At 41.9% G+C, this 25,860-nt stretch overlaps 1 protein-coding gene across 1 annotated transcript in view; it reads right to left on the reverse strand.

Annotated features, from left to right (window-relative positions):
* The window catches only part of MYL3 (myosin light chain 3), a 36,481-nt gene extending 10,948 nt beyond the window's left edge, over positions 1 to 25,533 (reverse strand). The window contains exons 1-2 of the mRNA XM_065666977.1: positions 25,316 to 25,533; positions 2,480 to 2,507 (exon numbers count right to left, since the gene is read on the reverse strand). Of these exons, the coding sequence (XP_065523049.1) occupies positions 2,480 to 2,507; positions 25,316 to 25,438 (151 nt within the window). The 5' untranslated portion in view covers positions 25,439 to 25,533. The remainder of the gene's footprint in view (positions 1 to 2,479; positions 2,508 to 25,315) is intronic.
* Between the last annotated feature and the right edge of the window lie 327 nt (positions 25,534 to 25,860).

Here is a 25,860-nt window from a genome sequence, read left to right on the forward strand (position 1 = left end):
GTCAGTCGTGACATACTGACAGTCAGTAATACCTATCATATAAGATAGACTTCTTACTGATCTAGTTTCACCTGACAAATCAGGAAGTATTTCATCTCACTGAGGAATCTAGGTCCCCCTCTGGTCAACAATGAGAGAAAGAGGTGATTATTGTATATTACAGATTTATATTTAAATATCCCTACTTATAAAGGCATGAGAGGTGACCTTGACCTCCTGACAACTTAATGAAAGAAGAAATTTGACAAAATTAACAGTGCAACTTAGAGCAGAAAATAAATACAAAAAAACCCAAAAACAACTGCAACTGAAACCTAGAAGAATGAGAAGGAAACAACAGATCAAAAGGACATATCCCAGACCTTTCGAAGTCCCAGCTCTCAAGTGATTTCAACAGCCAGTATTGCAGCTATAAATCATGGCAAGTGGTGCTTGCTTTCTAACTGTGTTTTAACGCAAAATAAAATGGTCTCAAGCACTGGAATACTGATTGTCCACTTTCTTAAGTCAAGTGGCACACTTCTTGGCAAGGTTTTGACTTGTGCAAACCAGCACAGAGAACAGAGTGTGCCAGGAACAATCCAGGTACAGCTGTGGATTATGCAGTAGATATAATTCTACACCTAAAGCAACTAAGCTCTTCCGAAGAGTAAGTATGTATCTAGCCACTATCAATCTGTCTGCTTAATCATCTGTGAACCTAAGAACTTCCTACCTTCTAAAGGACAAGTGAAGGAAAAATTAAAAAGAACCAGAAGAGATCAGAGGGAAGGAATTGAGCTAACTGATCAGCAGTGCTTTTCTGCTCAGTTTCCCAGGTGATGTTTAGGACTTGAGGTACTCCTTCCAGCAACTCATGGCAGAACCTATGAACCAACTGTGTAATTAACCCTGAGTGGATTTCGTGTTTCTTCCCAGTGCTAGTACACAATATAACTCTGCTATGTTGTGGTAGCTGATATGGAAGTGTCATAGCCTTTCCCACACAGATGATGTTATCTGCTTCCTGCCCCATGGCTTTCCCTTTAATATTTCAAGGACATCCTATTTCACAAGTCATATACTCCCAGCTTTTCTCTGTAAGCAGTGAGTACAGCTAGACCAGAAGCCATTTGTAAGAAGAAAATTAAAAAGAAGATGCAACTTTCTGTTTCCAGAGATGCTCTAAATCTGCTCTAGGCTTGTTACCTTTTCTGACAACTCTAAGTTTTCTCCAGATTTGTCATTTCCTAGACATGCCAGTGGGCCGATAGCCAGACAAGCATCACATTTTTTCTGAATAAGTCTTTTCCCATTTTCTGATACAGTCTCTAGAGCTTGTTACCCTCAGGGAAGAGAGAAAATAAGGCATAGAAACTAGGTGGGTCCTATCCAATCCCCAAAACATTAACTGATGAGAGATCAACTGTTGTGTGCTGCTGGAATAGTTCAGAGGTTTGTGGCTCAGCATTGTGCCTCTTGTATGGTTCTCCCATGATTTTGGGACTAGAAAAGGTACAGCCTCCCAGAAATTAATAGTTGGCTCCAACCATGAGTTACTTTTGACCTGTTGTTAGCAAATAGAAACTAAGCCAAGCCAATTAAGGGGAGATGGAGGGAGGAGGGGGGTGCTTGAAAATCCCAAAGGCAATGCTGGAAGTCTGCAGCCAAGCCTCGGTCTTTAAGATATTATGGCGTTTGGTTCCAGTTCAGAAAATCCTTCCTTCTGTATCTGTCCTCTCTAAATCAGCCTGACTAGATTTTGTGGTTGGGTTTTTTCCATCTGTTCTAATTAACCCATTTTCTGATACCATCTTTCATAGTCTCTACCAAGTTCTGCCAAGTGTTTAAAGACCAAAACAAAATGCCAGATGTTTGTGACTCCATCTATCAATTATCCTTTAAGTAAAAAGCAAGCTGGTGGTTGAGGAAAAAGGGGAGAGCTGCAGCGGTAGTGTTCCCAGGACTTCATGCATGAGGTTTTAGTATCACTTTCTTGGGCTGGGACAAAGGTTTCAGAAACAAATGCTGACGTTTTGCTTTGGAAGCAAAAGAACTCCATCACTGTCATTATTTGCTGGTTTCTGGAGAGCTGTCCCTAAACTGTAACACATTAAATTCTGATTGAATACAGGGAAAAGTTCTCAAAAGCAGAGTTGGGAGACTTTCTCTTGAAAGCATTGACATATCGTTAGTGGGACTTTTAAAACAAAGAGCATATTTGGACTGAGGGTTTTTGGGTTTTTTGGGGGTGGGGGTTCTTTTTGTTTTTTCCTCTGATATGTGCTTTAACAAGTACCTATTCTTCATGGTGCATGACTTTCCCCTTTTTCTCTTGACCAAGTCAACAGAGGAGGGAAGGAGCATGAGCAACACCATGAATTAAACACAGCCTCCTCAAGGCACCTCAAATACCACACCTGTGTTCAACCCCAGCACTTGCCAGCATGTCTCAGTAACAATATTTACTGTGTGCAGAAGAGAAACACATCTTCCTCACCTTCAATCTGATCAGCGGTGAATTCAACCTGAAAAAACAAAGAATAACAGCCAGATAAAACCCAGAAAACAGAAGCAAACAAGAAGAAAATTGGTTTAGTCTTTGTCGTATGTTTTTGGGTGGGTTTAAGGTCAATGAAAGAGACTTACTTATAAAGCCAAGACAACAATTTTATAGAGCCTATAGAGCCTTGTTTTTTCCTCCTCCATCTTCACCAGCCCCATCTTTAGGGCCTCTGCCCTTAGCACAAGGCTTCAGACGCCCTTTATTCTTCTGCTGCTCTTGTGTTCCTGCTGTAGTCTCTTTCCTTTATCCCAAGTGACTCCCCACTGCTCACACCCTCTCCAAAGATGATTATGGTAGCAGCAGGCTACTTTCCTGAAAGGATTTTATCAGTAGACAAATGAGGATCTATAGTCTTTTCCAGTGAAAGAACTAAGGGCTATCAAGTGAAGCTGGCACAAATCAGGCTCAAAGGAAAGTGAAGGAAGTGGGGTTTTTTTGCTCTAATAGCTGAACTGTGGAAAACTGGTTATGGGATACTGTGGATGTTCACGGTCTACGTGTGTGTAAAGAGTCACAGGACCATTTCAGGGAAAAGTAATACATTTCTGTACGGTACAGAACATACTAAAATACGTAGTTTAGGAAGTGCCTGTGTGAGGTTTAGGACAGTGTTTTTGGGAAGTTTTCCACAGTTCTTGTACCTTTTCCAAAAGTATCCTCTAATAACCACTGCTGTACTACATTGGACAACTCTCTGGACCTTGCTCTGACTCTGCAATACATATCATTTTCTCATCACTTCGTATTTCCACCTGTTTCCTAAGTTTTGGGGTTGTCTTGCTCCATATTTTTACCTGTCACAGCACTCTAGCCGCTGTGGACTTCAAAAATGCTACAAGATGCCAAAAAGCTGCTGCTGAGCTCAAATGAAAAAGAAGAAAAAACAAGTCCAGTGTGAGGTCCAAGCTTCTGCATGAACAGGCACAGGGCAGCAATGTGAATTTACACCAGAATTTACACCTTCTTCTGCAAACCAACAGGTTGGGAACATTCCTGCAGTGCAAGAAGACAGGCAGATTGCCCTTATGGTGAATACATAAATAAAGAGAAACCATATTTTGCTATGCATAAACTTATAAATGAATATGTGCAAAGCATACGCTTGGGAAACACCTAACAGTACATGAATGGATGTTCTTGGTATCATTCCTCTGAAATAGACTTGTAGAATCATAGAATGGTCTGGGTTGAAAGGGACCTTAAAGATCATCTAGTTCCACCCCCCTTGCCACAAACAGAGACACCTTCCACTTATACCCCTCCCCAACATACGTACAACCCCACATATTTTGTGTTAGATTTTCCATATGAAGCTGACCACCTTTCATTGTTTAGTGTCAGATTTTGTTCCTTGGTAGCAAAGCATCCAAGTGGAAAAAAGGCATAGTGAGAACCTCAAGCTCCTTATTTCCTTGTTTCAAGGTGAAATGCAACATGACTCATCCCTTCATCATCTGCTTGGGGTTTTCATAATATTAAAGGATGGAGCTGTTGTAACTCCCCAGCTTTCTAGCCAGGATGGTTGTGTCATAGCAGAACATGACAACACCAATCTCTTCATTTCACCCAGGGTTCAGTGAACAGCTCCAAGTCACTTCTCTGTCTCCAGATACCGTGAGCAGCACAAGGAGCTCTAGCACACATAGGGTCTACAAGTCAGATACAGACAGCCTAAAACTCATATTTCTGACCTGTGACCTCCTTATCCCTCCCTAACATTGTGTTTCTCCTCCTTATCCCTCCCTGACATAGTGTTTCTGAGCATCTTCTGGCTTAGGACAAGGAAGAACCAGAAAATACCTGGTGGACTTGGAAGGCAGGACTCAACACTAATCCTGCAACTATAGAAAATCAGGCCACTATTTTTCTGTCTGTCCAGTTCACATTTTACCTGAACTAGCTCATTCAGGGGATTACCACTTTGTTTGCAATACTCAGTCATGATTTACCTTGAATGAAATCAAATCAATAAAATAGCTACCAAAGTGACATCTAGGAAGCTGTCTGGAAGTATATAACAAATGCAATAAAGGAGCCCCCAGAAGAATAACAATGCTCTTCCTTTTTCTAACACATGGAGGGGTACAAACATATTTTTCATGAACTGTAGAATCATAGAATAGTTAGGGTTGGAAAGTACCCTACGATCATGCAGTTCCAACCCCTCTCTCATGGGCAGGGACACCTCACATTAAACCATGTCACCCAAGGCTCTGTCCAGCCTGGCCTTGAGCACTAACAGGGGTGGAGCATTTATCACTTCTTTGGACAACTTGTGCCACTGCCTCACCACCCTCACAGTAAGGAACTTCTTCCTTATATCTAACCTGAATTTCCCTTGTTCAAGTTCGAGCCCGTTACCCGTTGTTCTATTGCTACAGTCCTTGATTACAGTCATCTAGATTGGGTCCTATCCCAAATCCACATACTTTAGTGTAATGATAAATAAATACCCATCAGGGAATACATTTATACAGGTGCATTGTCAGCAACAGCCTTACGCTCAGTGTGTCTAATTATATCAAGCTTTGAGAATTTGACTGAAGGTAGTCGCATATTGAATTTATTCAGGCATCAATAGCCAATGTGGGTGAAATACAGCCAGAGGTGCTGGCAACTCATATTTAAATCACTGTGGTGGATTGCTCTTGGGAAAGAATTTATCTCAGCTACACTTAGATTAGACATTCAGATGTGTCAATGACCCCACATGTGCTTTATACCAATAGAAGGGAATGGACACTTGTAGGGTGTGATTTGACTTGGTTTAAGTCTGTAGTTGGGGAGAAGGTTAGTTATGCTCTCCTTTTCATTCAGTGGATTAATCAGTTCTCTGATGATGAAGAAAGAATGTGGGCAACTAGCAGAGACGTAGATGTCCTTTTCTGATCTGATGACTCCCACTTGGAAAGCTTGAGGCCAGACCTCTGGCAGGCTGCAGATCAGGACAAACTGTGCCAGAGCAAAAAAGAATGACTGTGGCTGGATCAAAAGGAAGGTTTGAGCTGAAGGGCTGAGTATGCCTCACTTCTAATCATGGCCTTATAAAAACACCACCCAGAGCTGGAGCACCATGTATAACAACTGGCAAGACAGTGGCAGACAGTTTGACCAAACCTACCACCCAGGCACAGCTTCCTCTCAGGAAAGCTGCAGATATGTGTGGGTGGCAGCTGCTGGTATTTTCTTCCTTCTCAGCACATACCACCATGGAGTTGTAAGGAGAGACAAGTCATTATTTGCCCAGCCACAAGGTATCATTGCAGACAAATGGAACAAAGTCCAGGCTATATTTAAACTGAAGACGGCTGTTTTTTTATTTTCCCTCCCCTCTTCCTCAGAATGGTGTGAGCATACAAAACCAAAGTCATCTCCGTGTACCAAGAGCAAGGGGGTGGAGATGTCCATGAGAACCGTTCTGGAGATCCCAGGCAGGAGGGATTCAGAAGACAAGCAGTAAAGTTAGGTTCAGCCTAAACCAAGCAGTGGGCAAACGAGTCTCAATGCATTGTACCCACAGTGACCCATATCCATGCTTTGAGGCACCTCTGTCTGCTGCTTTAATGCAAAGGGCATCCAAGGGAGTAAATGTCTCCAGGGGTATGTCTGATGCCCACTCCTGCACCAGGCAGTAACTCTGCTACACACCAGCATCACCCCACACTTCACTGACTGGGTCAGCAAAGCAGCCATCATCACCCGGAGCTAGAGGCTGCAAAGTCTTAATGTGAATTTGCTTTCCCATATACGGCTTTACATTCTCCAGTTCCTTGGAAGCAGACTTGTGGTTTTGTTGATTTGTTTGTTTGTTTGCTTGTTTGTTTGTTTTAAATACACTGGCACTTCAGAACAATTGATTTTCTCCTGGCATTTTTCCTGCTGGCACTGAGGTTTTAAAGCAAAGGCATTGCTATGAGTGCCAAGCATTCACAGCACCACAGCTCACAGTAGTAGTGTTTGATGCTGCTGACTGCTAATATCTTTCCACATGTGTCCTGCCCTTGTGTTGGCCATGCTACATGTTCTTTAAAGACATCAGACTTCTGAATAAATTTTTTTCTATAACAAACTGGAAGTATGATATCAGCTTTCCTCGTCTTTTAGCAATCTTGGCTTGAGGGGATCATCACCTGGCCACTGGTGGTATCAGCTGTAGCCCTAATGCTACTGTCCCCTTTGCCTGAACCATGGCATTAAGCTGGTTTTGTTCCAGAGACACCAGGAGGGATGCATGCACCCACTGGTGCTGTTAAGGTCATTCACAGCTTCATATCTCAGTGAATTTTTTATAAATCCATAGTATCTCAGTCAAGGACATAACCCTGTGCATGATAAATCAGACATAACTAAGCCTGAAATAAGTCCTATTAATAAAACTGTTGCTAACCAGCAGTCAAGAGGTTATCTGGGGGCAAACATTTAGACAATGCAAGCAAGGAGCCGTCCAGAAAAGGAACAATATACCTCTTGTTTCATAGTACACTGAGGAATCTTAATATAAACAGCAAGGTTTTCACTTAGCCCTGACAGGGCTAGTTTTGGAGAAAGAGAAAGGGTTTTTTTACTGTGCTCTTGGGAAACCGATTTAGGAGGCAGAAAAGCAGCAGATGGAAAGAGGCCCAGAAGGCCATCAAGATCAGTATCGTTGTGTTGAGGTCATATTTGTATTTCACAAGTATGTGTTTTTTTCCACTAAGACCTTTTTAAACCTATTAATACACATAAGCCCATCACTTTCTGCACAGAGCAGTTATGATGCATGCAAACTACTCCACTGCCCATAGGGAAACTTTGACATGTGGTCAAGTTTCATACAGCTCCATCCTTTCCTGTTGTTTGATAGTCACTCCTTGTCAGTCACCTCCTCTGCCTTCTGAAACTCTTTTGGTACATCTACATTTAGCTCCTGAGGTTGCCCTAAGGACTTTCCTTATTTTTTCTGCTCAGGTCATGGTCTGATGGGAGGGAAGTTATGATATGACACACAGACATTGACTGGTATAAGAGCACATGACAGTACAAGATCCTCCACCTGGTCTTCATGGGGAACAGCTAAAATTTAATAAACATTTTGAAGAATGGAAACCCAACCATAAAACTCTATTGATACTCTATTTTTTCAGGTTTTTGTTTGGTCCCCAGCATTTTCAGAAGAAAAATTATTGCAAGTTGAATTGAAATGATTGGTCATTTTGGAATGACAGAAAATGCATCATTTGGGAGTTGAATAAAGGACTGAATCTTTGACCTTTTACAACACTTAACTATACTGATAATGAAAGTGAAGTGAAAATAGAATTCAGCCATTATTTTCAGCTGAATTGGTGAAGCCTTTCATAAAATCCTAGTATCCCAGTTTGGAAGGGACCTCAGGTATCATCTGGTCCAACCTTTCTAGGCAAAGTATGACCTTCACTAGATGGCCCAGCATCTTGACCAGTTCAGTCTTAAAATTATCCAACACTGGGAATTCACCACTATCTGGGGAGATTATTCCAGTGGCTTATTGTTCTCATTGTGAAAATGTTTCCTCTTGTGACTAGTGGAATCTCCCCAGGAGTGACTTGTTCCCATTACCCTTCATCTTTCCAAGTGACTTTCACTAAATGATATGTATTTCAAGATCCAGAAAATGATGCAGAGCTTTTGTCAAGGTCGTGCAGAGGATGCTGCTACATAAGGAAATACACAAGCATTTTTTTCCCCAGCCTGCACTCTATTTCACCAGAAGATGGTCACCTGGAATCTTCCTTTTATCTGGGTTTCCCATGAGCTTAAAAATTACAGCAGTATATCACCATTGCTCCTACTATAACTTCAGCAGAGTTTATAACTTTCAGATCCCTACTTTATTTTGGAACAAGTCTGGATGACGTCTGCTAAGTTGTGGCTTTTGATTCACCTGGTATCTCAAGAAGTAGGAGAAAAAGCCTTGTGTGAAGAAGGAGCAGACTCACCTTCAGCACTGATGCTTTGCTTCCTCAGCCTGAACTAAAGCTCTGGGTGGCATTGCTTCTTGATTTCTTGTACATACCTTCTGGGGTTGAAGGAGCAGTGCACTTTTCAATCACTGCTCTTTTCCAGCTCTAGTAGTAGTCTATAAATTGGTAGCACCCTTTCTTGTATGAGGAATGTGTTGCCATAACTTTCTGGAGTATAAACGGAAATTCCAGAGCCTCAACAGGAGAATGACACAGCCACTTTGGCAAACTGAGACAGCTTCTGGCAATGGCCAGGACCAGAAACATAAAACACTTTAAAGACTGACTGTTCTTTCTGTAGCAACATGGTTTTGGAGTCTCCAACCATTGACAGCTGGCTTCCAGCCTTCTTTGCAATTTCCCCCCTTCACCAGCCTCACCAGCAGATGTTTGTTCAGATGTTCACAACCATGGAAGAAATTAGGAAACCTAAAAAAAATACCCTCTGTTAAATCCTGGATAGGAGCCTGGGATGTAGGAGAGGTCAGACTGTGCTTTCTGCTTGAAGTAGACAACAGCTCCTGGGTTGGTTCTTTAATGACAAGAGCCTCAAAGGTACAGCTTGTGAACCACATTGCAACATTTCCTAGAGGATTCAGACCCTCAAACCTCCCGGTAAGTGGGTGCTAAGAATAAAAAAGGCCCTTATTTCAATCCACATCCATGGGCACAGGTGTACTTCACAATTTCACACATAATTATTGAACAGCATTGCACTTGCGCCCCTTCAGATTACCATCTTAAAATGGAAGGTGTCCAACAGGACAGGGAAATTAATCACCAGATAATACATTTGGTGGATATACTGAGAAGTGCCCAGGAAAAGAGAAACTCTTCTGTATTTCACTTGACAAACAGCTTAAGAAAGAAAAAAAATGAGGCATTATTATTATCATTAGTATTATTACACTTATTATTTTGATATATAAAGCCCTTTCTCTTTAATTTCCAAAATGGAATGTTTTGCCTTGTAAATACTGGCAGCTTTTTCTTTATTATTATTATGTTTTATTTTAAATTCAAATGTTTTCCTGTTGAAGTGGCATATTTTGTGTAAAATTGACTTTAAGATCCTCTCTCCTCTGTATTATATCATTCCAAATCCTACCAAAACAATTCTTTTGGGGCTGAACAAATCCATTTCAAGTGGCCAAAAGAGGATTTTTGTGGGTTTTTGAAAACTCCTGAAAATTTAAGCTACTTACTTCTAATTTCCCCACCAAGCCTAAAAACAACCACCCTTTGCAGAATTATTTTTTCTCTCAGATTGCACAGTTGTGTAACTCCTCCAGGTTTCTAGCTGATGTGTCAGTCACTCTAGCAGTAAATGAGACCATGTGAGACATCAAGTTAGCCTTGGTAAAATAAGCTTGATGGGTCCCAGGAAAGGCATAGCAGAAAGGCGTCTGTAAAGCAAAGTCTCCTGGAAGATAAGGAGTCTATTTAGAAGACAAGAATCACAGAATCATAGAACGGTTTGGATTAGAAGGGACCTTAAAGCTCACCTATTTCCAACCTCCTGCCTTGGACAGAGGCACTTTCCACCAGACCAGGTTGCCCCAAGCCCTGTCCAACCTGGCCTTGAACACTGCCAGGGATGGGGCAGCCACAGCTTCTTGGGGCAACCTGTGCCAGTGCCTCATCACCTTACTTCACAGGGCCTCACCACCTGTATTGCACCACCACCTACATGGAAGCTGAAGCTGTTGCTCATACACAGCAAGGTCCACCAGGAAACAAAATACCTTAGCAAAGTACCTCCACCATCAGCACCAGACGCCAGAACCATCTACCATGCTTTTCTTCTTCCAGGGTCTAGTCTGACAGTGCTTTGCTGCCCAGAAGCACACGCAAAAGAGCTTCAGTGTCCTGGGTAAGAAATACTAAGTTTTTCCCAGACACAACCCTAAACTGTGGGGCTCACACAGCAACACGATGCAAACATCACACTCCCCCAGTTCTGCCCCAGAGGTGTTATCTCCATCATCAACATTGCAACCACCATCACCCCAAGCCCTCCCAGGGATGGAATGATGCCAGCCTCCAGCCCCTGACAAATCCAGCCCATCCTTACGCACTTGCGGCTCCTGCAAAATCAAACAGTAGCTGGACCCGTTTAAAATGTCACAACCCTGTCTTGAAAAAAAAACCAAACCACTCAATCAACAGGATTAAGCTTCCAAAGAGTCACCATGATAACGTGCTGGCAAGGGAGAGAGCTCTTCTTTTGTTTCACAAAGTTGGCATGCACAGCGCACATGCTGCTCCTAAAACAATCCCACTGTAACCCAGCTCAGGTTTTCAAAGGGCCAAAACTTCTCTTGTAGAAAATCTGAGAGCACAAACTCGTATCTGCCATACTTCATACTCTGGGGGTTGCATTTGGTTGTTTGATTTTTGTTTTGCTTTGTTTTATTATTATTTTCCAAAGCAGGATGTTATTCATTGTGAGCTGAAAACCAGCGTGCTCTGATCTCACTGTGTAACTGCAGTCATACTGGCTGTTCCTGCCAGTCTCCAGCATCACCAGGGAGCTTTTAGCATGAAAAGATGAGCCCTAGCTAGTGGGTTGGTCAAGAGGATGGAAATTTTAAATCTTGCCCTTTTACTGAAATTTCAAATTCTGCTGGAAAAAAAAAAAAAGAAAGGAGAAACCCTTTCCCCCTCCCTGCCACCACCACGAGTTTTTCATTTCAGTTCAGTCTGCTGGGGTCCTTTAATTTAGAGGTTTATTTATGTAGAAAGGAGCCAAATCTGGAGTCTCCTACAACCACAGTTGGAGCTGATGTTTCAGAGTTTTGGTTTGGTGTTTTTTATAGTCCTCTTACAATGGTGTCAATGTCCAAATCCTGATCATACTAACAAGTGCTCTGACCCGTGATGGTTTTCTCCAGGCTTTGCAGCAGAACCTGCCAGGTGACACTGAAACTCCCGAGACCCACAAGCGCTGTGCATATCCTGTAGCCTTGGTCCCCAAGGCCCTTTTGTGTTCCATACAGCCAGCTCCTGCCATCATGCACAAGGATGTAGGCAGATTCAGTCTCTGTGTTTATAAAGAGCTGTCACCAAGCAGCATGGTATTTGATGACATTTAATTTCTGGGCAGAGGGGGGTGCATTTGGGGAGGGTTGTTCTTTCGCAACCATTAAGTGAAAGGGAGAGGACATTTCTACCACTGCCAGCCAGTGACTGTTACCTAGTAGTCAGTACTAACCACAAACAGTCAAAAGTTTGAGCTATTTTCCTTAGGAACGTTTTCTTTTTTCTTCTTTTTTTTTTCACTGCCTTTTTTTCTTCCTTCTTTCTTCTCACCTCCCCTTTTCAGCACTCAGCAGTTGTCAGGCTGTTCTTAACCATAGTGGGGTTTTCCATGTCGCCTTATTTTATTTCCCTGATCCCCATTGCTGGTTTTTTTAAGGTTAGGTGGCTTACAATCTGGTTTGTTTTCTGAAGATCATTCACAGAGGCAGACTTCTCACAGTAGATTGTTCTGTCACGTCTGCCCAGTGGCTGCAATGTTCCTCTGCTTCCCAGAAAATACGATCAATGGATTGTCACTGTTTCTATTCTGGGCTTTGGATGCCTAGGTTTGCTGGAGCAGAGCGGCTTTTGCAGGCTGGAGGTTGGGTAGGCTGCTTCTGGGTTGCAGGCTTAGTGCCACCTCCCTTTCTGGCACAATCCCAGTGGGTTGGGCTGCAGGTTTGGCTCTCCCACACCTATTAGAGGGCTGAAAAGGGGGCACTGGGCCCTAGGCTGACCATCCAGGCACCTTGCATGGGTATGGTGTGTGGTTACACATGCACCAGGCATTTGGACAAAGAAAAACCTCATAGGGGTGTGCATGGGGGTCAGCGTTTGGTCATCTATATATATGCGTGTATATACATGTGTACTGATTCACAGGTACATATGAATATGCATAAATTCACGCTCATTTCTTTCCTACATACATGTCTATGCACACATGCATATAGTATATATTTCTATACATTCTTTTTTTTTTTCTACATTCATATGTATATATACATAATCATAGAATGGTTTGGATTGGAAGGCACCTTGAAGATCATCTAGTTCAAACACCTTCCACCAGACCAGGTTGCTCAAAGCCCCATCCAACCTGGCCTTGAACACTGCCAGGGATGGGGCAGCCACCGCTTCTTTGGGCAACCTGTGCCAGTGTCTCACCGCTTCACTTCACAGAGAGGAACTTCTTGGTATATATTGTATGAATAACTCACACTGACTACTATATCCACATATCAATCCCCAAGGCAGCTAGAGAAACCAGAAGTGAGAGATGATAGTTTACAAAGGACTGGCATAAATCTTTTTTAAAACCTTTAAAATTTAGAGGCCAGGATCTTTTGGATTTAGGGCAGAGATCTGTGGAAATGTAGGATACAAGTATTGGGATAAACCAGTGTGGGTGTATGCATGACTGGAGAGGGCTGTGCTGACTGACCCCTTGGTGGGAATCAGTCTGTGATGTGGATAGCATTCATGTGTAAAAGCTCCTAAAGCTTTCCTGATCCCTGTTATTAGTGGCAGTAACACGCAGTTCCCTGGCTATGGCCAGGATTCTGGGAAGCAGCTATTTCAACAAAGAGAGCTGGGCTGCAAGCTGACTTTATACCCTTAGCATAGCAGGATGATCTCAGTTTATATTTAGGTGAGTCTCTCTCTGCCTGTCTGCTTTTTTAGAATTCAGATTGCAGATAGGACAGGGGAGGGAACAATGACATCTGAGATGCATGCAATGAGATAATGAGACATGAAACTTAACTCAAGAAGGAAATTTGCTCAGGAGGAAAAAAAAACACCCAACATTCTGGAGATTATATTGGCATTGCCTCTCTACTAATACTACATCCATTTCCTTTCCCATATTTCTTTCCACTTCCTTACACTGGCTAGCAGATGATGATTTTACACGCATACGTATATAATATTGTTGGTAAATATGTTTTGACATTGCTTTTTTGTTGCTGAATTTAGTAATACCCGGGCTTTAACCAATACTTTTGCCACTTGGAAACCTTACAACTAAGTCTAAGCAAACAGGTCAGTCCCTGGGCTGAGGGAAGAAGGAAGAGGGAGATGGAGAAGCTCACTACTAGTCTGACATCAGAAAGCTCTGTACTTTGAGATCATTCAGAGCTACTGTAGCTTTAGGAGAGACTGGGATGATTCAGACCAAAAGTCCCAGAGCCTATTCAACGAGGTGGGCAGGTCTCATCAGCAGGAGCCTTGTGCATAGAAAGGCAGCAGGAGCTCTTCCCATGCTTGGTCTTGGTACAGAGCTAACCAGCTACACTACTTTTACCCAGTCCAGAGCAGGTACCCACCGCACACCTCTGCCTGAAAATCACTGTAGATACACTCTGCCTTTTCCTGCTGCCAAGGGGGACTGCTCCATAGCAGTTTCTAGGTACTTATATCAGCCCTACTCTTCTAACACACCAAAATCCTTCACTAAAGCCCATCCAGATCTATAATTATCAGTGTCCCCACTTTGCTTCTGGAACATATAAGTGCAGAGATAGGTTTTTACCCAAGATGACTGCTCCCAAGGTCACCATCAGGACTCTTTCACTTGGGAGTCCACTTCCTATGGAAATGCATTGCCCTTGGCCAGCACATCAAACACTTTGTGACAATTTGGCAAGCAACCTGCTACTGGAAAATGATGGGGTACAGAACCATGAGAGAAAGCAGCACATCATCATCTGGCTCTGAGTCATGTCACCATCCAACTTACAACCTGTGTGGCTCCACTCTCCATGGGGAACACCTGCTAACAACTTTTTCCATCCTGGCACCTCTGCCCAAACACTAACATCTTTGCAAAAGTTTGGGGAAACCCGTCATTTCTGTTTCTATTAAGAGCCACAGTTCCTCTCCACCCCCATCCCTCCTATAGCTACTCTCAACATTTTTTCCGCTTCTCCAAGTTAAGATTTAACTGGTTTACGAGAGGAATAAATACTCTGTCTCTACAGCCCAACCTTCCAGCAACTTGAGAAAAGTTAGCACTTTGGCCAGAGCCTTCTGCATGCTCTGAGCTGTGCATTTAATTTAAATTTAATAGTTATTGCACGTTACACAAATGGTGATTAAAACCATATTGATTGAGGTTTAGCAGCTATGTGAGAAATGCAGATCTTATTACAGAGTTGCTCCATATCCAGAGTGCACTTTTAATAACTCCCTGCTCATCAAGTGGCAGACTGGAGAGAGAGGGAAAGGAAAATGCAAGGTTGAGAGGCACAGGCTGGAGGGACAATGGTAAGGTTGTGGATCAGGCAGCTCTCACTTGCTTCCCATCTCTCATACACACATCCATAGCGTGAGATCTCCACACTGATGTCCTGCTGACCTACCCAAAGTAAACCTACATTATGCAAACCTTTTTTCATATATAGACATGCAAACCTACAGAAGCCACATCCATACCACGTGCTGGAGAAGCAGATAAACATGTTGGCTGAGATCTCAAAAGATGAGTTTCTATGGTAGGATGTATTGTCGTAAGGGCTTTCTAGGTCAGGACCTGCTGTACAGCCATTTGAAAACCACACAAACTGTCAGAAAAAGGGTTATTTGTTATTCTTTCATATATTTCCACCACCCCTTTTCAAAAAGCTGCAAAGTTAATTTGGTGGAATAGCAGAAATAAACAAATCCTTGTGTCCTAGTTTGTCTGAGATGGCGACTGAAAAAAGAAAATGAACCAGGAAATAATAACTGTGCTGAAGTCACCCTGCTGAGAGCAGTGCAAACCTTTAAGAACCAACTCTTTGCTTTTGCACAACTCTTTGTTTTGCACAGTTTGCTCAGTTTGCATACTTCACACAGAAGTGAAAAGCAGCGCTAGTAAATACTATAGCGACAACGAATGTATAATTTTTAAGATGAGACAGATAAAGATATGAAACATGCAGGATTACAAGGGGAAATATAAGGAAAAAGAAAAAACAAAACCCAAAAAAACACCAAACAACAACCAAACAAACAAAAACCCAAAAAAAAAAAACAATCCTAGACATGCTTGCAGAAAATCTTAATCTTACTATGATAATTTCAAATGACTCAGTAAATCTGGGCTACATTTGGGCAGGGTTTACCCAGTGCACAGGCTTTTCTTCTGTGTTAGGAAAACAAAGTTAATGGTGTTTAAGACCCTTTACAGAAATCACCTCCTTTACGTGAAAGACTAAGGAAAAGCATGTTCAAAACATCATTCTGTGCTTGTTCCTCTCAGCAGCCCAGATACAGACTCAGAAAGCTGCACATTTTGCTTTAAATGATCCAGGCCCTGAGGATTCAGTAATGCTGCAACTCTGAGATATTTCAAATAAAAAAGAATTTATGAAACTTTATAGGTTTTCATCTCTACATCCCTCAGACCAAGCTGAGCTGTTTACAGGTTTGATTTTGTACATCTTTACATCTCTGTGCCACACACATCAGATATTGCAGAAAAGTTACTTTTTTTTTTTTTGACAGATGCTTAGCAAAGGCATGGAAGAGCCTAGAAAAAAAAAAAAGAAAAAGATTTTTTTTTTTTTTTAATCATACTACTACATCTTTTAAGGTGCCACTGAGCAATTTCCAAATTTTAAGGGAAACAGTAATTTTGATTAAGAAAGAAACATTTTGGGGTTTTGTGTTCTACTTTATGACAGTTTCAGTTGGAAATGAACGAGAAAAATTGTTCCAGATTGGTCAAAATGTTCTCTTTTGCCCAAACTGAAGTAGTTTCAACCATTAAAAAATTCTGGGTATTTTTTTATATAAGAATGAAAAAAACCTCCAAAATTAATAGCTGTTTCAGATCAAAAGGAAGAAAAAAAATCTAAATAGGGAATTGACTAAAAAAAAGCTGAAACTGGTAATTTTCTTGATCCTTTTAGGTTTTGGTGTGTTTTTTTAAAGTCCTTGCAAAATATGTGTGTATTTGCAAAACATTCTGGTACCACCATATTGCAGTGTTCAAGTCTCCTTGAAAAGTATTTTTACGAGAAATGTCACTCAGCTCTGTGAACAAGAGAGATATACAAAGATAGCCAGACTTTCATTGGCCCAGAAAATTCGTCTGGAAAGCTCCTTCGCTTTCCAGCACTACTCGGGTTTGGCCTTAAGAATGAGTGGAATATACCACAAAGAAACCCTTTTGCTGTGTTTTAATGCATGCTTGCTTAACATCTTACTGTTTCTTCTCTGCTCTGCATCCTAGCTTGCATCTCTCTTGGGGATCATCTCTTCTGGGGATGCTACAGCCCCGGACACTTGAGACATCTCACATCTCCTCTTCTGATGAAACATTTCCTTGGATCAAGGCTATAGGTTTTTTCCTAATGCTGAAATACCCCTTACACTCTCAGGCACTGATTCATTTCTGTTAAGCAAGCTGCCAAACTCATGTCAACCTGTGGCCACTGTTTCTGAAAGGACGGACAGGAGGGAGAAAGCTGCTCTTTCCACTCTTAAAAGCAGCCCCAGCCTGCCTCGGACTACCCTGTGCTTACAGACTGACATGAAGCACGATAAATAAAGAAGAGAAAAAAAGAGCAGAGCTGCCTTTAGAAACGAGCTATGGCCACATGGCATTTTAATTATGCTTATCTCTAGGGTCCACTCAGAAGCACTGAAGCAAATTGTTAATGGGGCATTGACCCCATTATAAGCTTGGCCATGATTTTTATGTGCAAGGGAGCATGTCTAAGCAACTAGCTCCTGAGAAAATATTTGTGGTAGCTGCATAAAACAGCCTCTCCTAGGCAGGGAGGCTTTGGAGAGGGAAGACAGACCTGACAGCATCCTCTAGCTTTTCCTCACAGCGCACACTTGTGTGCGTGCAATGTGTATGATATCAGACCTCTGCACTCCCTGCTATGCAGAGAGGGCAAGAGAGTGTGTGAGAAAGCACCATTTATAAAGGGAAAGTGCTATGCTGCTGTGAATTTGGAGGGGAATCCCTCAAGGAGGATGATGCTTCCTCAGCTCTCATGAAAAGCAATTGTTGACTGGTGTGACCTGAAATCCACAGGTCATGTTTTTCTCAGAAAGGACCACAGGCTACTGAATTTGGATTCCCTTCAGCTTTGTGTACATGACAGATGGGAAAGATGCAGGACTTTCTTTCAGACATGGCAGTGATTTCTCATGGTCAGGATCCTGCCAATCTGTTCTCCTCCATGGTCAGCCCAGAGACAGGGTTTTGGAGTAGGTCCATAATTTCTTTTAGAATAGGGTCTTAGGCAGAGCTGCTAACATTCAGTAGCCAGTGTCTATACTGTGGAAAAGTTACAGACTGGTAGAAATCCAAGGCAGCGAATTTCTACCAAAGCAGTGCTACACAGCACTGTACAAACCAGATAGTTTTTATTGGCTTGCTTCTAGGCACGGTCCATCTCTGGCAGTACTCTACTGGTGAGCACCAAGTATTTGCAATTCACATCAGTTGGGGCACAAAAATGAGCTGCCAGGGCTCTTCACTGCATCCAGATCATGGCTTGCATATGCTTACACTTCAATGGGCCCTCTTCTCTGCCACTGCTTAATTTCATCTACCTTGGATGCTCGCCGCCTTCTGGTGAAATAAATAAACTTCTAACAGTGCCTGTTAGCAGCTGTGATTGATAGGAGCTTGAAGAGAATAGCTCAGCCTTGAATATCTAACTTGTAGATGCCTGAAATACATCAGGAGAATCCCACTTTTGATCTTCCTTTCTTTCTTTGTCATTAGGCCCAAAATGCTTTCCCCTAACCAGAATCTTTGGGCTCAAGCAGAGCTCATCTGGGTCAAAATCTGCATATAAGATGTCAGATTAGATAATTAAACAGACTTAAGGTCCGTAAAACAAGCACTTCTCACACTCAGTGGCATGAAATGATGATAGATCATCTAGGAGTCTATATCCTTCTTCACTTATCCTCAGTATAGTGCAGGCTGAGCAAGGCAAAAGGCTCTGGTTATCTGGAGTTTGAGTGGAATTTCTCCTTTTTAATATTTTTCTGGTTCTTCTGTGCCTGTCACAAGGGTATCAGGGCACTTTGGTTGAATATCTTTCTAGTGCAAAAGGGAAATGGGTGACATGTTAAGTAGTTGTGGAAACTTTGGTATAATACAATCCAAACCTCCAGTGACTCTCTGTACTTATCTGGATTGTTTACTAAGACCTTGTGCTTGAGATAGTAATTTGAACTTGTGCAGCCAAAATTTTCAGGATGGAGCTCCTTTTTCTTCACTATAAACAGCTGAGATAGACATCTCATCTAAGCAAAATATCTAGGTTCCCTCCATAGAAGCCAGACTGGACTTTTTCAACATTCGAATTTATTAATCCCATTTTAAGAAATATATCTGTTATTTAAAATAGGTGGCATCTGACGTCACCCAGGAGTGTGTACCATTATTATGCTGAAAAGGGAGTTGTCTCTATGCACCTGAAGACAATTTGCCAGTTCTATGCAGTTTCTGAGCAGATACCTAAGAGGCATTCACCACTTGCTAAATTGAAAGTAAATCACAATAAGCTTACAAAAGTTCTCATGCCTTGCCAAAGCACTGATCCATAGCTAGGATGGTGAGTCAGGGGCAAATCCCATAAAACTCAAAAGGAAAGATTTCCTACTGACTCCCACAAGCTTGCAATAGTGTCTCTTGTCTTCATTAAATTTCAGTTATTTTTGCTTGGGGCCTCCTCAAGAATCACTACTCAAACTTCTCTGTGCTTGAAAGGCTCAGAAGGAAACCACTGAAGGCCCAGCATGGGCTTGGTTTAGCCTGGCAGGTGTCTGCCCACTTCAGAAACCTTCAAGTATGTGAGCACAGGAGGGAAATTGCTCTATAAATGTATTTTTACTGGGAGGCAATGTAGGCCAATAATAATGGTGATGACAATGGAAACATGTAGCACCTGGAAGGAATGAAACCAAGGGAAAAAAATAGGTTGGATTGAGAAAGATGAGAGGGTGTTTGGGGGTTGAAAGCATATGGTGGCCACCTTCAGTTGTCCTCATGCCTGATCTTGGAGGCTTAGGCATATGCATGTGCAGCAGCACCCCATGTCATTCTCAAGGAAACAACATGGGCCAAATTCTCAAAAAGAGAGCTAATATCCTGATAGGTTTCAAAGTAGGCAAAGATCTCCATCCCCCACCTCTTACTAAAATATAACATGATAGCTTCTTGTAGGCTGGATATGGCATGCGTACACTACATGGGATATCCAGACAGGCTTTCTTGGAACCAGACAGGCCCTTTAGTAGCTGGATGCCTTTAGCATGTGCCAGGATATCATCTACTCAAAGACCTCTAGAAATAATCCCCACACTGAGTACTGTACTGCCCTTTGTGGGTGGCTTGGGGACAGCTCTGTACCACCATCTATCTCATGCACTGTTGATATAGCTGTGTTTTCCTGGTGTAAAGAGGAGGTGAAACAGATTGGTGAATGGCATTGAAGACACCTGCTCCTGTTGTCTCTGTACCAGAGGTAAGGGGTTCTTCAATATGTTCAGATTCAAATCATGTTTGTGCTGGGATATCCTAACCTTGGCCAGGCAAATGGCTTTTCCTAGCAAGAAAATGCCCTGTTGTAGCATGATTCCCACAGGCCTACACTGCACAGGACCTCACACTCCTATCATCAGCCAGCTATGAGGTTATCTGCCTCTCACGCCAGAAGAGATGTGTGCCCATGAGCTCATAAGCTGGCTCTCTCACACATTCAGATAAAATAACTTCTGCACACACAAAATCTCCCTCAAATGAGCAAACACCTTAGCTTTCTTATTCACAAAGAAGCTTTTTTGCAGACAAAACCCTTCACCCCTACACACACTCCATCTCTTCTTACAGAAGTCAGGGACCTAGCTAAATTCTTCTCTCTGACACATGCAAAATATGCTTCATTCTCCAAAGGTATGCTCAAAACTTCTCAACACGTTTACCCCACAAACAAAATCCTTTCTGCCACAGAGTGACTCCTGTTTTGTCATTCCCCAAAGGCCTTCTCACACATATATTCACTATTAACTCATATACATTTCTCCCCTGTCCAAGCTCACCATGAAATAATCATTTCAGTCACTTCAGCCCAGAATAAATTCTTCAGCAAAGCATCAAAAACTGCTCTGACAATACAACCGAGCAGAGCATTTGATGTTGAAATGGGATTTTTCCCAATGAAAGTCAATCCATCTCCCCCAAGAGATGTTTGCTTCTCTTCCCCCAGACTTCAAGCTTCCTCCCAGTTATTGCTCAGCCTGCTTCACACTGCAGTGGAGGCTCAGACACGTACCCTCGCACGTCTGCCATCACAGTGCGGCATACTCGGTGCTTGGGAGCTGAACAGACACATTGGCAGGTTCTCATCTTTACTGGTGCTGCACGAAGCCTGTGTATTTCCCTTGTGGCTGCTCCCATCCCAGGTGAAGATGAAAAGAAAGGGTAGAAGCTTTTATTTTTTGCTGTGCCTGCAGATACTCAGAAGCCTGCAGGAATTTTCATGGAGAACAGTTTTCACATGCCTTTAAGATCACAGTTCTCCACAAAAATAAATGATGACACTTTTTTCCCCAGGCACCTGTACTACTGCATGCTGCTACAATAAGCATATCAAGTGACAGTGCGGGAAAATGTGGTTATTAAGGATAACTCTGTACGGTAAGCTGTGTCCTTTCCAGGTCCTCAAATATGCCAGCTGTCTTTTTTGTACCCAGTACTCACTAGACTTTGAGCACACGTCATCTCGGCTATCTTTAGCTGCTGAAATTGGCACCCCAATACCTCTCTCAACTCTCTTTATCAACAGATCTGCATCTCCCAAAGGTGATTCAATCCATCCTCATATAGGTGTTCAGCACAGCTGCAAGGGATAAAACTCTCTAGAGTTGATTATAGGTGATTTGCTTAAGGTCAGTGGTCAGTTTTTTCAGCTGTTAAAGTTAGATGACCCAGTCACACTTTCTGTGTCCGTAACAATGAAAGATTCATCCTGTTTTCCATCAGCCTTAATGGTTTTCAGGAGGGCGGAATATATTTCTGGCAAAATGTGTCACCTGCTACAAGACAGCATTCAGATAGGAATGAATTAGAAATACGGAAAAGACAATCTTCTTGCTACAAAATCTCTTCGAGACAATCTATTTCCCAAAGTAAAGAGGTTCAGGGCCCCTTCCAGAGGAACAGTTTCTTAAAGACTTCCTCATGGACTCAGACAAAGTCTTACAGAAAAGCAAACAAACCAAAAAATAAAACAACCCATAACTCTTTTCTATGAGTTGCAAACAATATTTAATTGCACCCAATTTACTCTGAAAATTTTTAAGTATTGTATCAAATACCATGGGAATGTATATGTGAGTAGCACTAAAACTTTAGTATAACTTCATTTACTTAAGGGGATGTATCTCAGATTTAAGCCACTATAAATGACATCCCAATAGAAGCCAAATACACCCTGAGACCATGAAGCAGCTAGAGAAAGACAATGGGAAAATCTAAAATTATTCTGGAGTGTAAAATAAGGCTCTTAAACCGTTATCAAGACAGCAGACATACCAGAAAAATTGAAACAAGAAGTGTTTTTCTCTACCACAGAAATATTTTAGTTTTGAGACTTAAAAAATTCAAAAATTCAAAATTCAAAATTGTGCAATAAAGTCTGAGAATAAATATCAATAATTTGAGGCATTCCCATCAAAAGATGCATTTTGATCATTTTTAACATTTGGTTTTGATACAAGGTTATTTTTCTCAGATTTTTTTTGACTACAGATTATTGTTGGCCTAAAATCAAGAATCAATTTTATCCTGGAATGTAGAAATCAGATGTTTGGAGAATTTCAAAACTCTTTAAAGCCTTTTCTTTTTTTTTTTTTTTAATGTTGTAGAATGACCTACAGAGGTATTCTGATCTACACCAGATGGCCTGAGCTCCATCACAACTAGGTTTATGTAGCAAGAAGCGGCTTACTGCCAGACCCAGACCTGTGCACTTCAATTTTGACAAAAGCATTCTTGATGAAAAGCATTTAATTGAAAATTCCCAAGAAAACTTCTCAAACTTCTCTAGAGAATGTCATTTCCCCTTGCTATGGGACCCAAACTATGCAGCTACCAATGCTTTCCCTAGTCCAATTTTGTATATAGCAGATAATGGAATGTTCTCTGCAAAGATGAAGGGATGTTAAAATGGGATATTGAATTGATTTATTTATTTTTAAGGAACCCAAAATTAATTTTTGGCAATTTAAAAATATTATAAGAGTCCATAATTGCAAATTAGGCTAGAGGAAAAATACGAGAGTTTGCATGAATGCGTGTGCAGATTAAGTTTAAAATAAAAATGCAGAAATTAATTGGTTTCAAATCCTACTTGGATGGAAATGTATTTGATGATCTTGGTATTGTGTTGACTACAAAGAGAAGTGTCCATTTTTTGAGCAGTACCAGTTTGGGATTTTTTTAGTTTATTTTTTTTTTTTAATTATAACTCACATTCCTACTGAACTTAGCTGCCCTTCATACCACAGTGTCACACTATCCCAGCTGAATGTTACCACAATGTCATGGTATCCTGGCTGCAGCCATCTGTGCCCTGGAAGAGAAGTTATTGCAGTTTCCCCCTCCTCCTTTTACAGCGCAGGAATGTTAAGTACAGAGAGCTGGATCCCACCACGTACCACTTACTCAAGGTCACAGTGGAAGTTCTCACTAACTCTGTGGGCATTACTTTAAAAATCAGCCCAAAACCAAATCTCTTGTAATTTGAGTTCTTCTTGATATAGCTACAAATGATTGCTTTTTCTCTCTAGCATTTGCACTGAAAGATTTGCAAGGTATTTATGTTTCAAGGCAGAAAATCCTCCACATTCAGTGCTTCCTTTGTTAGAAATCCCCAGCTGAAGGAGTCACTCCCATGTGAAAGAAGCAAACAGCTTCAGCAGTCCATGATTTACAAGCCACCCATGAGACTTGCTGCAGTGTATTCAGGCGGCACACTGAAGAGACAGGGTAACAACTTACTCCCTTTCTCACATAGTTCCTACGTTTTCCTGAGGAGGAAATCACTTTCTGACCTAACAAGAGAGGGTCCCGGAGACACTTATCCCTCACCTCAACTCTGAGGAGCTGGTGCTATGGATGACAGTGGAGTTCTGTCCATTTTCCTCTTTGGCATTATCGAGTTTTGTTTCATGTCCTATGGCTCACCACAAACACAGATGATAGCCAGGACTCCCCTGTTGATTACTCAGTTTCTTGTAAGAAACAGGAAAGAATCTGAAAAATCTGGTTGCTTTAATCAACAAAATAATGCTGATCTACACCCAGCCATTGTCTGGTTCAAATCCCCATGAGAAAAAAAACTAGGAGAGGCTGCAAAGCTCGTCTTCTTTTCCCCAAGGTCAATGCCTTTTCCCAAAGGACAATGCCTTGCAAAGACATCCAGCTACATCTTGCACTGTCCATCTATCATGGGGTATTTACTCTGCTAACAGTATGGGAAAGCTCCCTCTAAGGATTCTTGTGGGGATCTGTAACATCGCTTGTGTATGTGTGTTGTGCAGAAAGATCAAAGGGGAGCTAGTCATTGTCAGATCTTTATTTGCTTACTGCATTTTTGTAAGTCAAGAGGTCACTCTTGAATAGTCCATTTCGTGGTCATTTTCACAGGACTATAAAATTTCTTTCTCCTTATCATTTCCTGAAGCAAATGTTTTTCAAAGTAAAGGTCACTCTCAGATATCTGCTGAAGAGTAAATTTCCATGGAAAAAAGCATTTGAAAGAGAAAGATCTCCAGCACCATTTCAGTGGAATTACCTACTTCACAGTTTTAAAACCTTGAGTGTTTCCTAGACATTGGTAGTTCCCTGTCAATGGGGTTGTTCACTGAAAGGGCAATTTGATGCCAGTTAGGCAGCTCAGGATTAGAGTATTCTCAAATTTTCCCAAATTCTCTCAAAACCTGTTTCTGAAATGGTCCTGAAAACAATCTTTTCCTTACATATTTGAGGAAGACTTCAGCAAATCCTGCTGAGATCAGCAACAGCTCTTTCCAGCAGAGACTTCTCTAAAGGAGAAGGAGAAGGCTCATGCCCTTTGAAGGAATCCTTGGTGCAGAATTTGAAAGCAGCAGTTCAGTCAGGAAAGCTGGATTTTTCCCAAGTTTCTTTCTGCCTTCCAAGATACACATAAGCACAGAGTTCCTTTGCCATTCAGTTGGGCTTTTCTGGAAAACCTCAAGAGGTGTCACTGGCTTACTTTAAGGAAGTCTTGGGCTGGTGATATCTACCAAAATGATGCATTCCAGGGAGAGAGAAATTAATTCAACCCGTGCTCCAAGCCCGCTCCAAGCTTACAATCTAGCCTTGGCCATTGGTTAGTTAGTGGTCAGCCTCAAATATAGTCACATCTTCCTGGCATCTACCTGCATTGTTGCCAGCAGAGGAGCAATAAGCTTCCCACTGAGATCAGTGAATCTTGCATGCAACAAAATCTGTTACTTTGGGGATAAGATGGAATTAATAGGTCTGAACACCCTCAGATAAAATAAGATTCGCTTTGAGTGTCTCTATTTAGCTGATCCCCCAATACTTTTCTCCAGCTCTTACTTCACCTGTAGCAATTGCCTTTGCTGCTCACATTCTGCTCAAAATCAAGAGCTGCTTCTGGAGAACATCATCTGACAGCATTGAATATGCCATTGCCAAAACCACCACCAACCCAAGACCCACCAGCCTGCTTCCTCCCATGCCAGGTTAAAAGATACATACTTTGATAGAAGCTGGGTTAAATTCAGCTTCTTTGGGGGGTTCTGGTTCTGCTGGTTTAGGTGCTGGTTTGGGTTCTTCCTTCTTAGGTTCTGCCTTCTTAGGTTCAGGCTTCTTTGGAGCCATGTTGGTTTGCTGGTGAGCTGCTTTAGAATGGGAGAGAAGGAGACAGACAGACAGGAAAGAGATGGCTGCTGCAGGATAAATCACCAGCACACACAGGTCTTTATCCCTGTCCAGTCTCTTGAAGTCACACATTATGTCACTCTCAGACCTGTCACATGCCAGAGATTACAATAGGGCCACAGCTATAAAAGGACAAGACATTTACTAGGCTATTTTAGAGCTATGGGATATGATATTGTTACGAATTGACACTTAAATGGAAAGAGAGTTTGGGGGGTTTAGGGCTGAGGCTGGCACCGGGTCAAAAATTTGTGGTTGTGTGTGCATGTGTGTATATGTACGAGGGGGGACATTGGGTTATGGCTCAGGTCCCATAGATGGGTTTTGTCCTCCCCACGGCTGCGCCAACAATTACCTTCTTA

This window comes from Lathamus discolor, chromosome 2, assembly GCF_037157495.1.
Source record: "Lathamus discolor isolate bLatDis1 chromosome 2, bLatDis1.hap1, whole genome shotgun sequence".
NCBI classification, from domain to species: domain Eukaryota; kingdom Metazoa; phylum Chordata; class Aves; order Psittaciformes; family Psittacidae; genus Lathamus; species Lathamus discolor.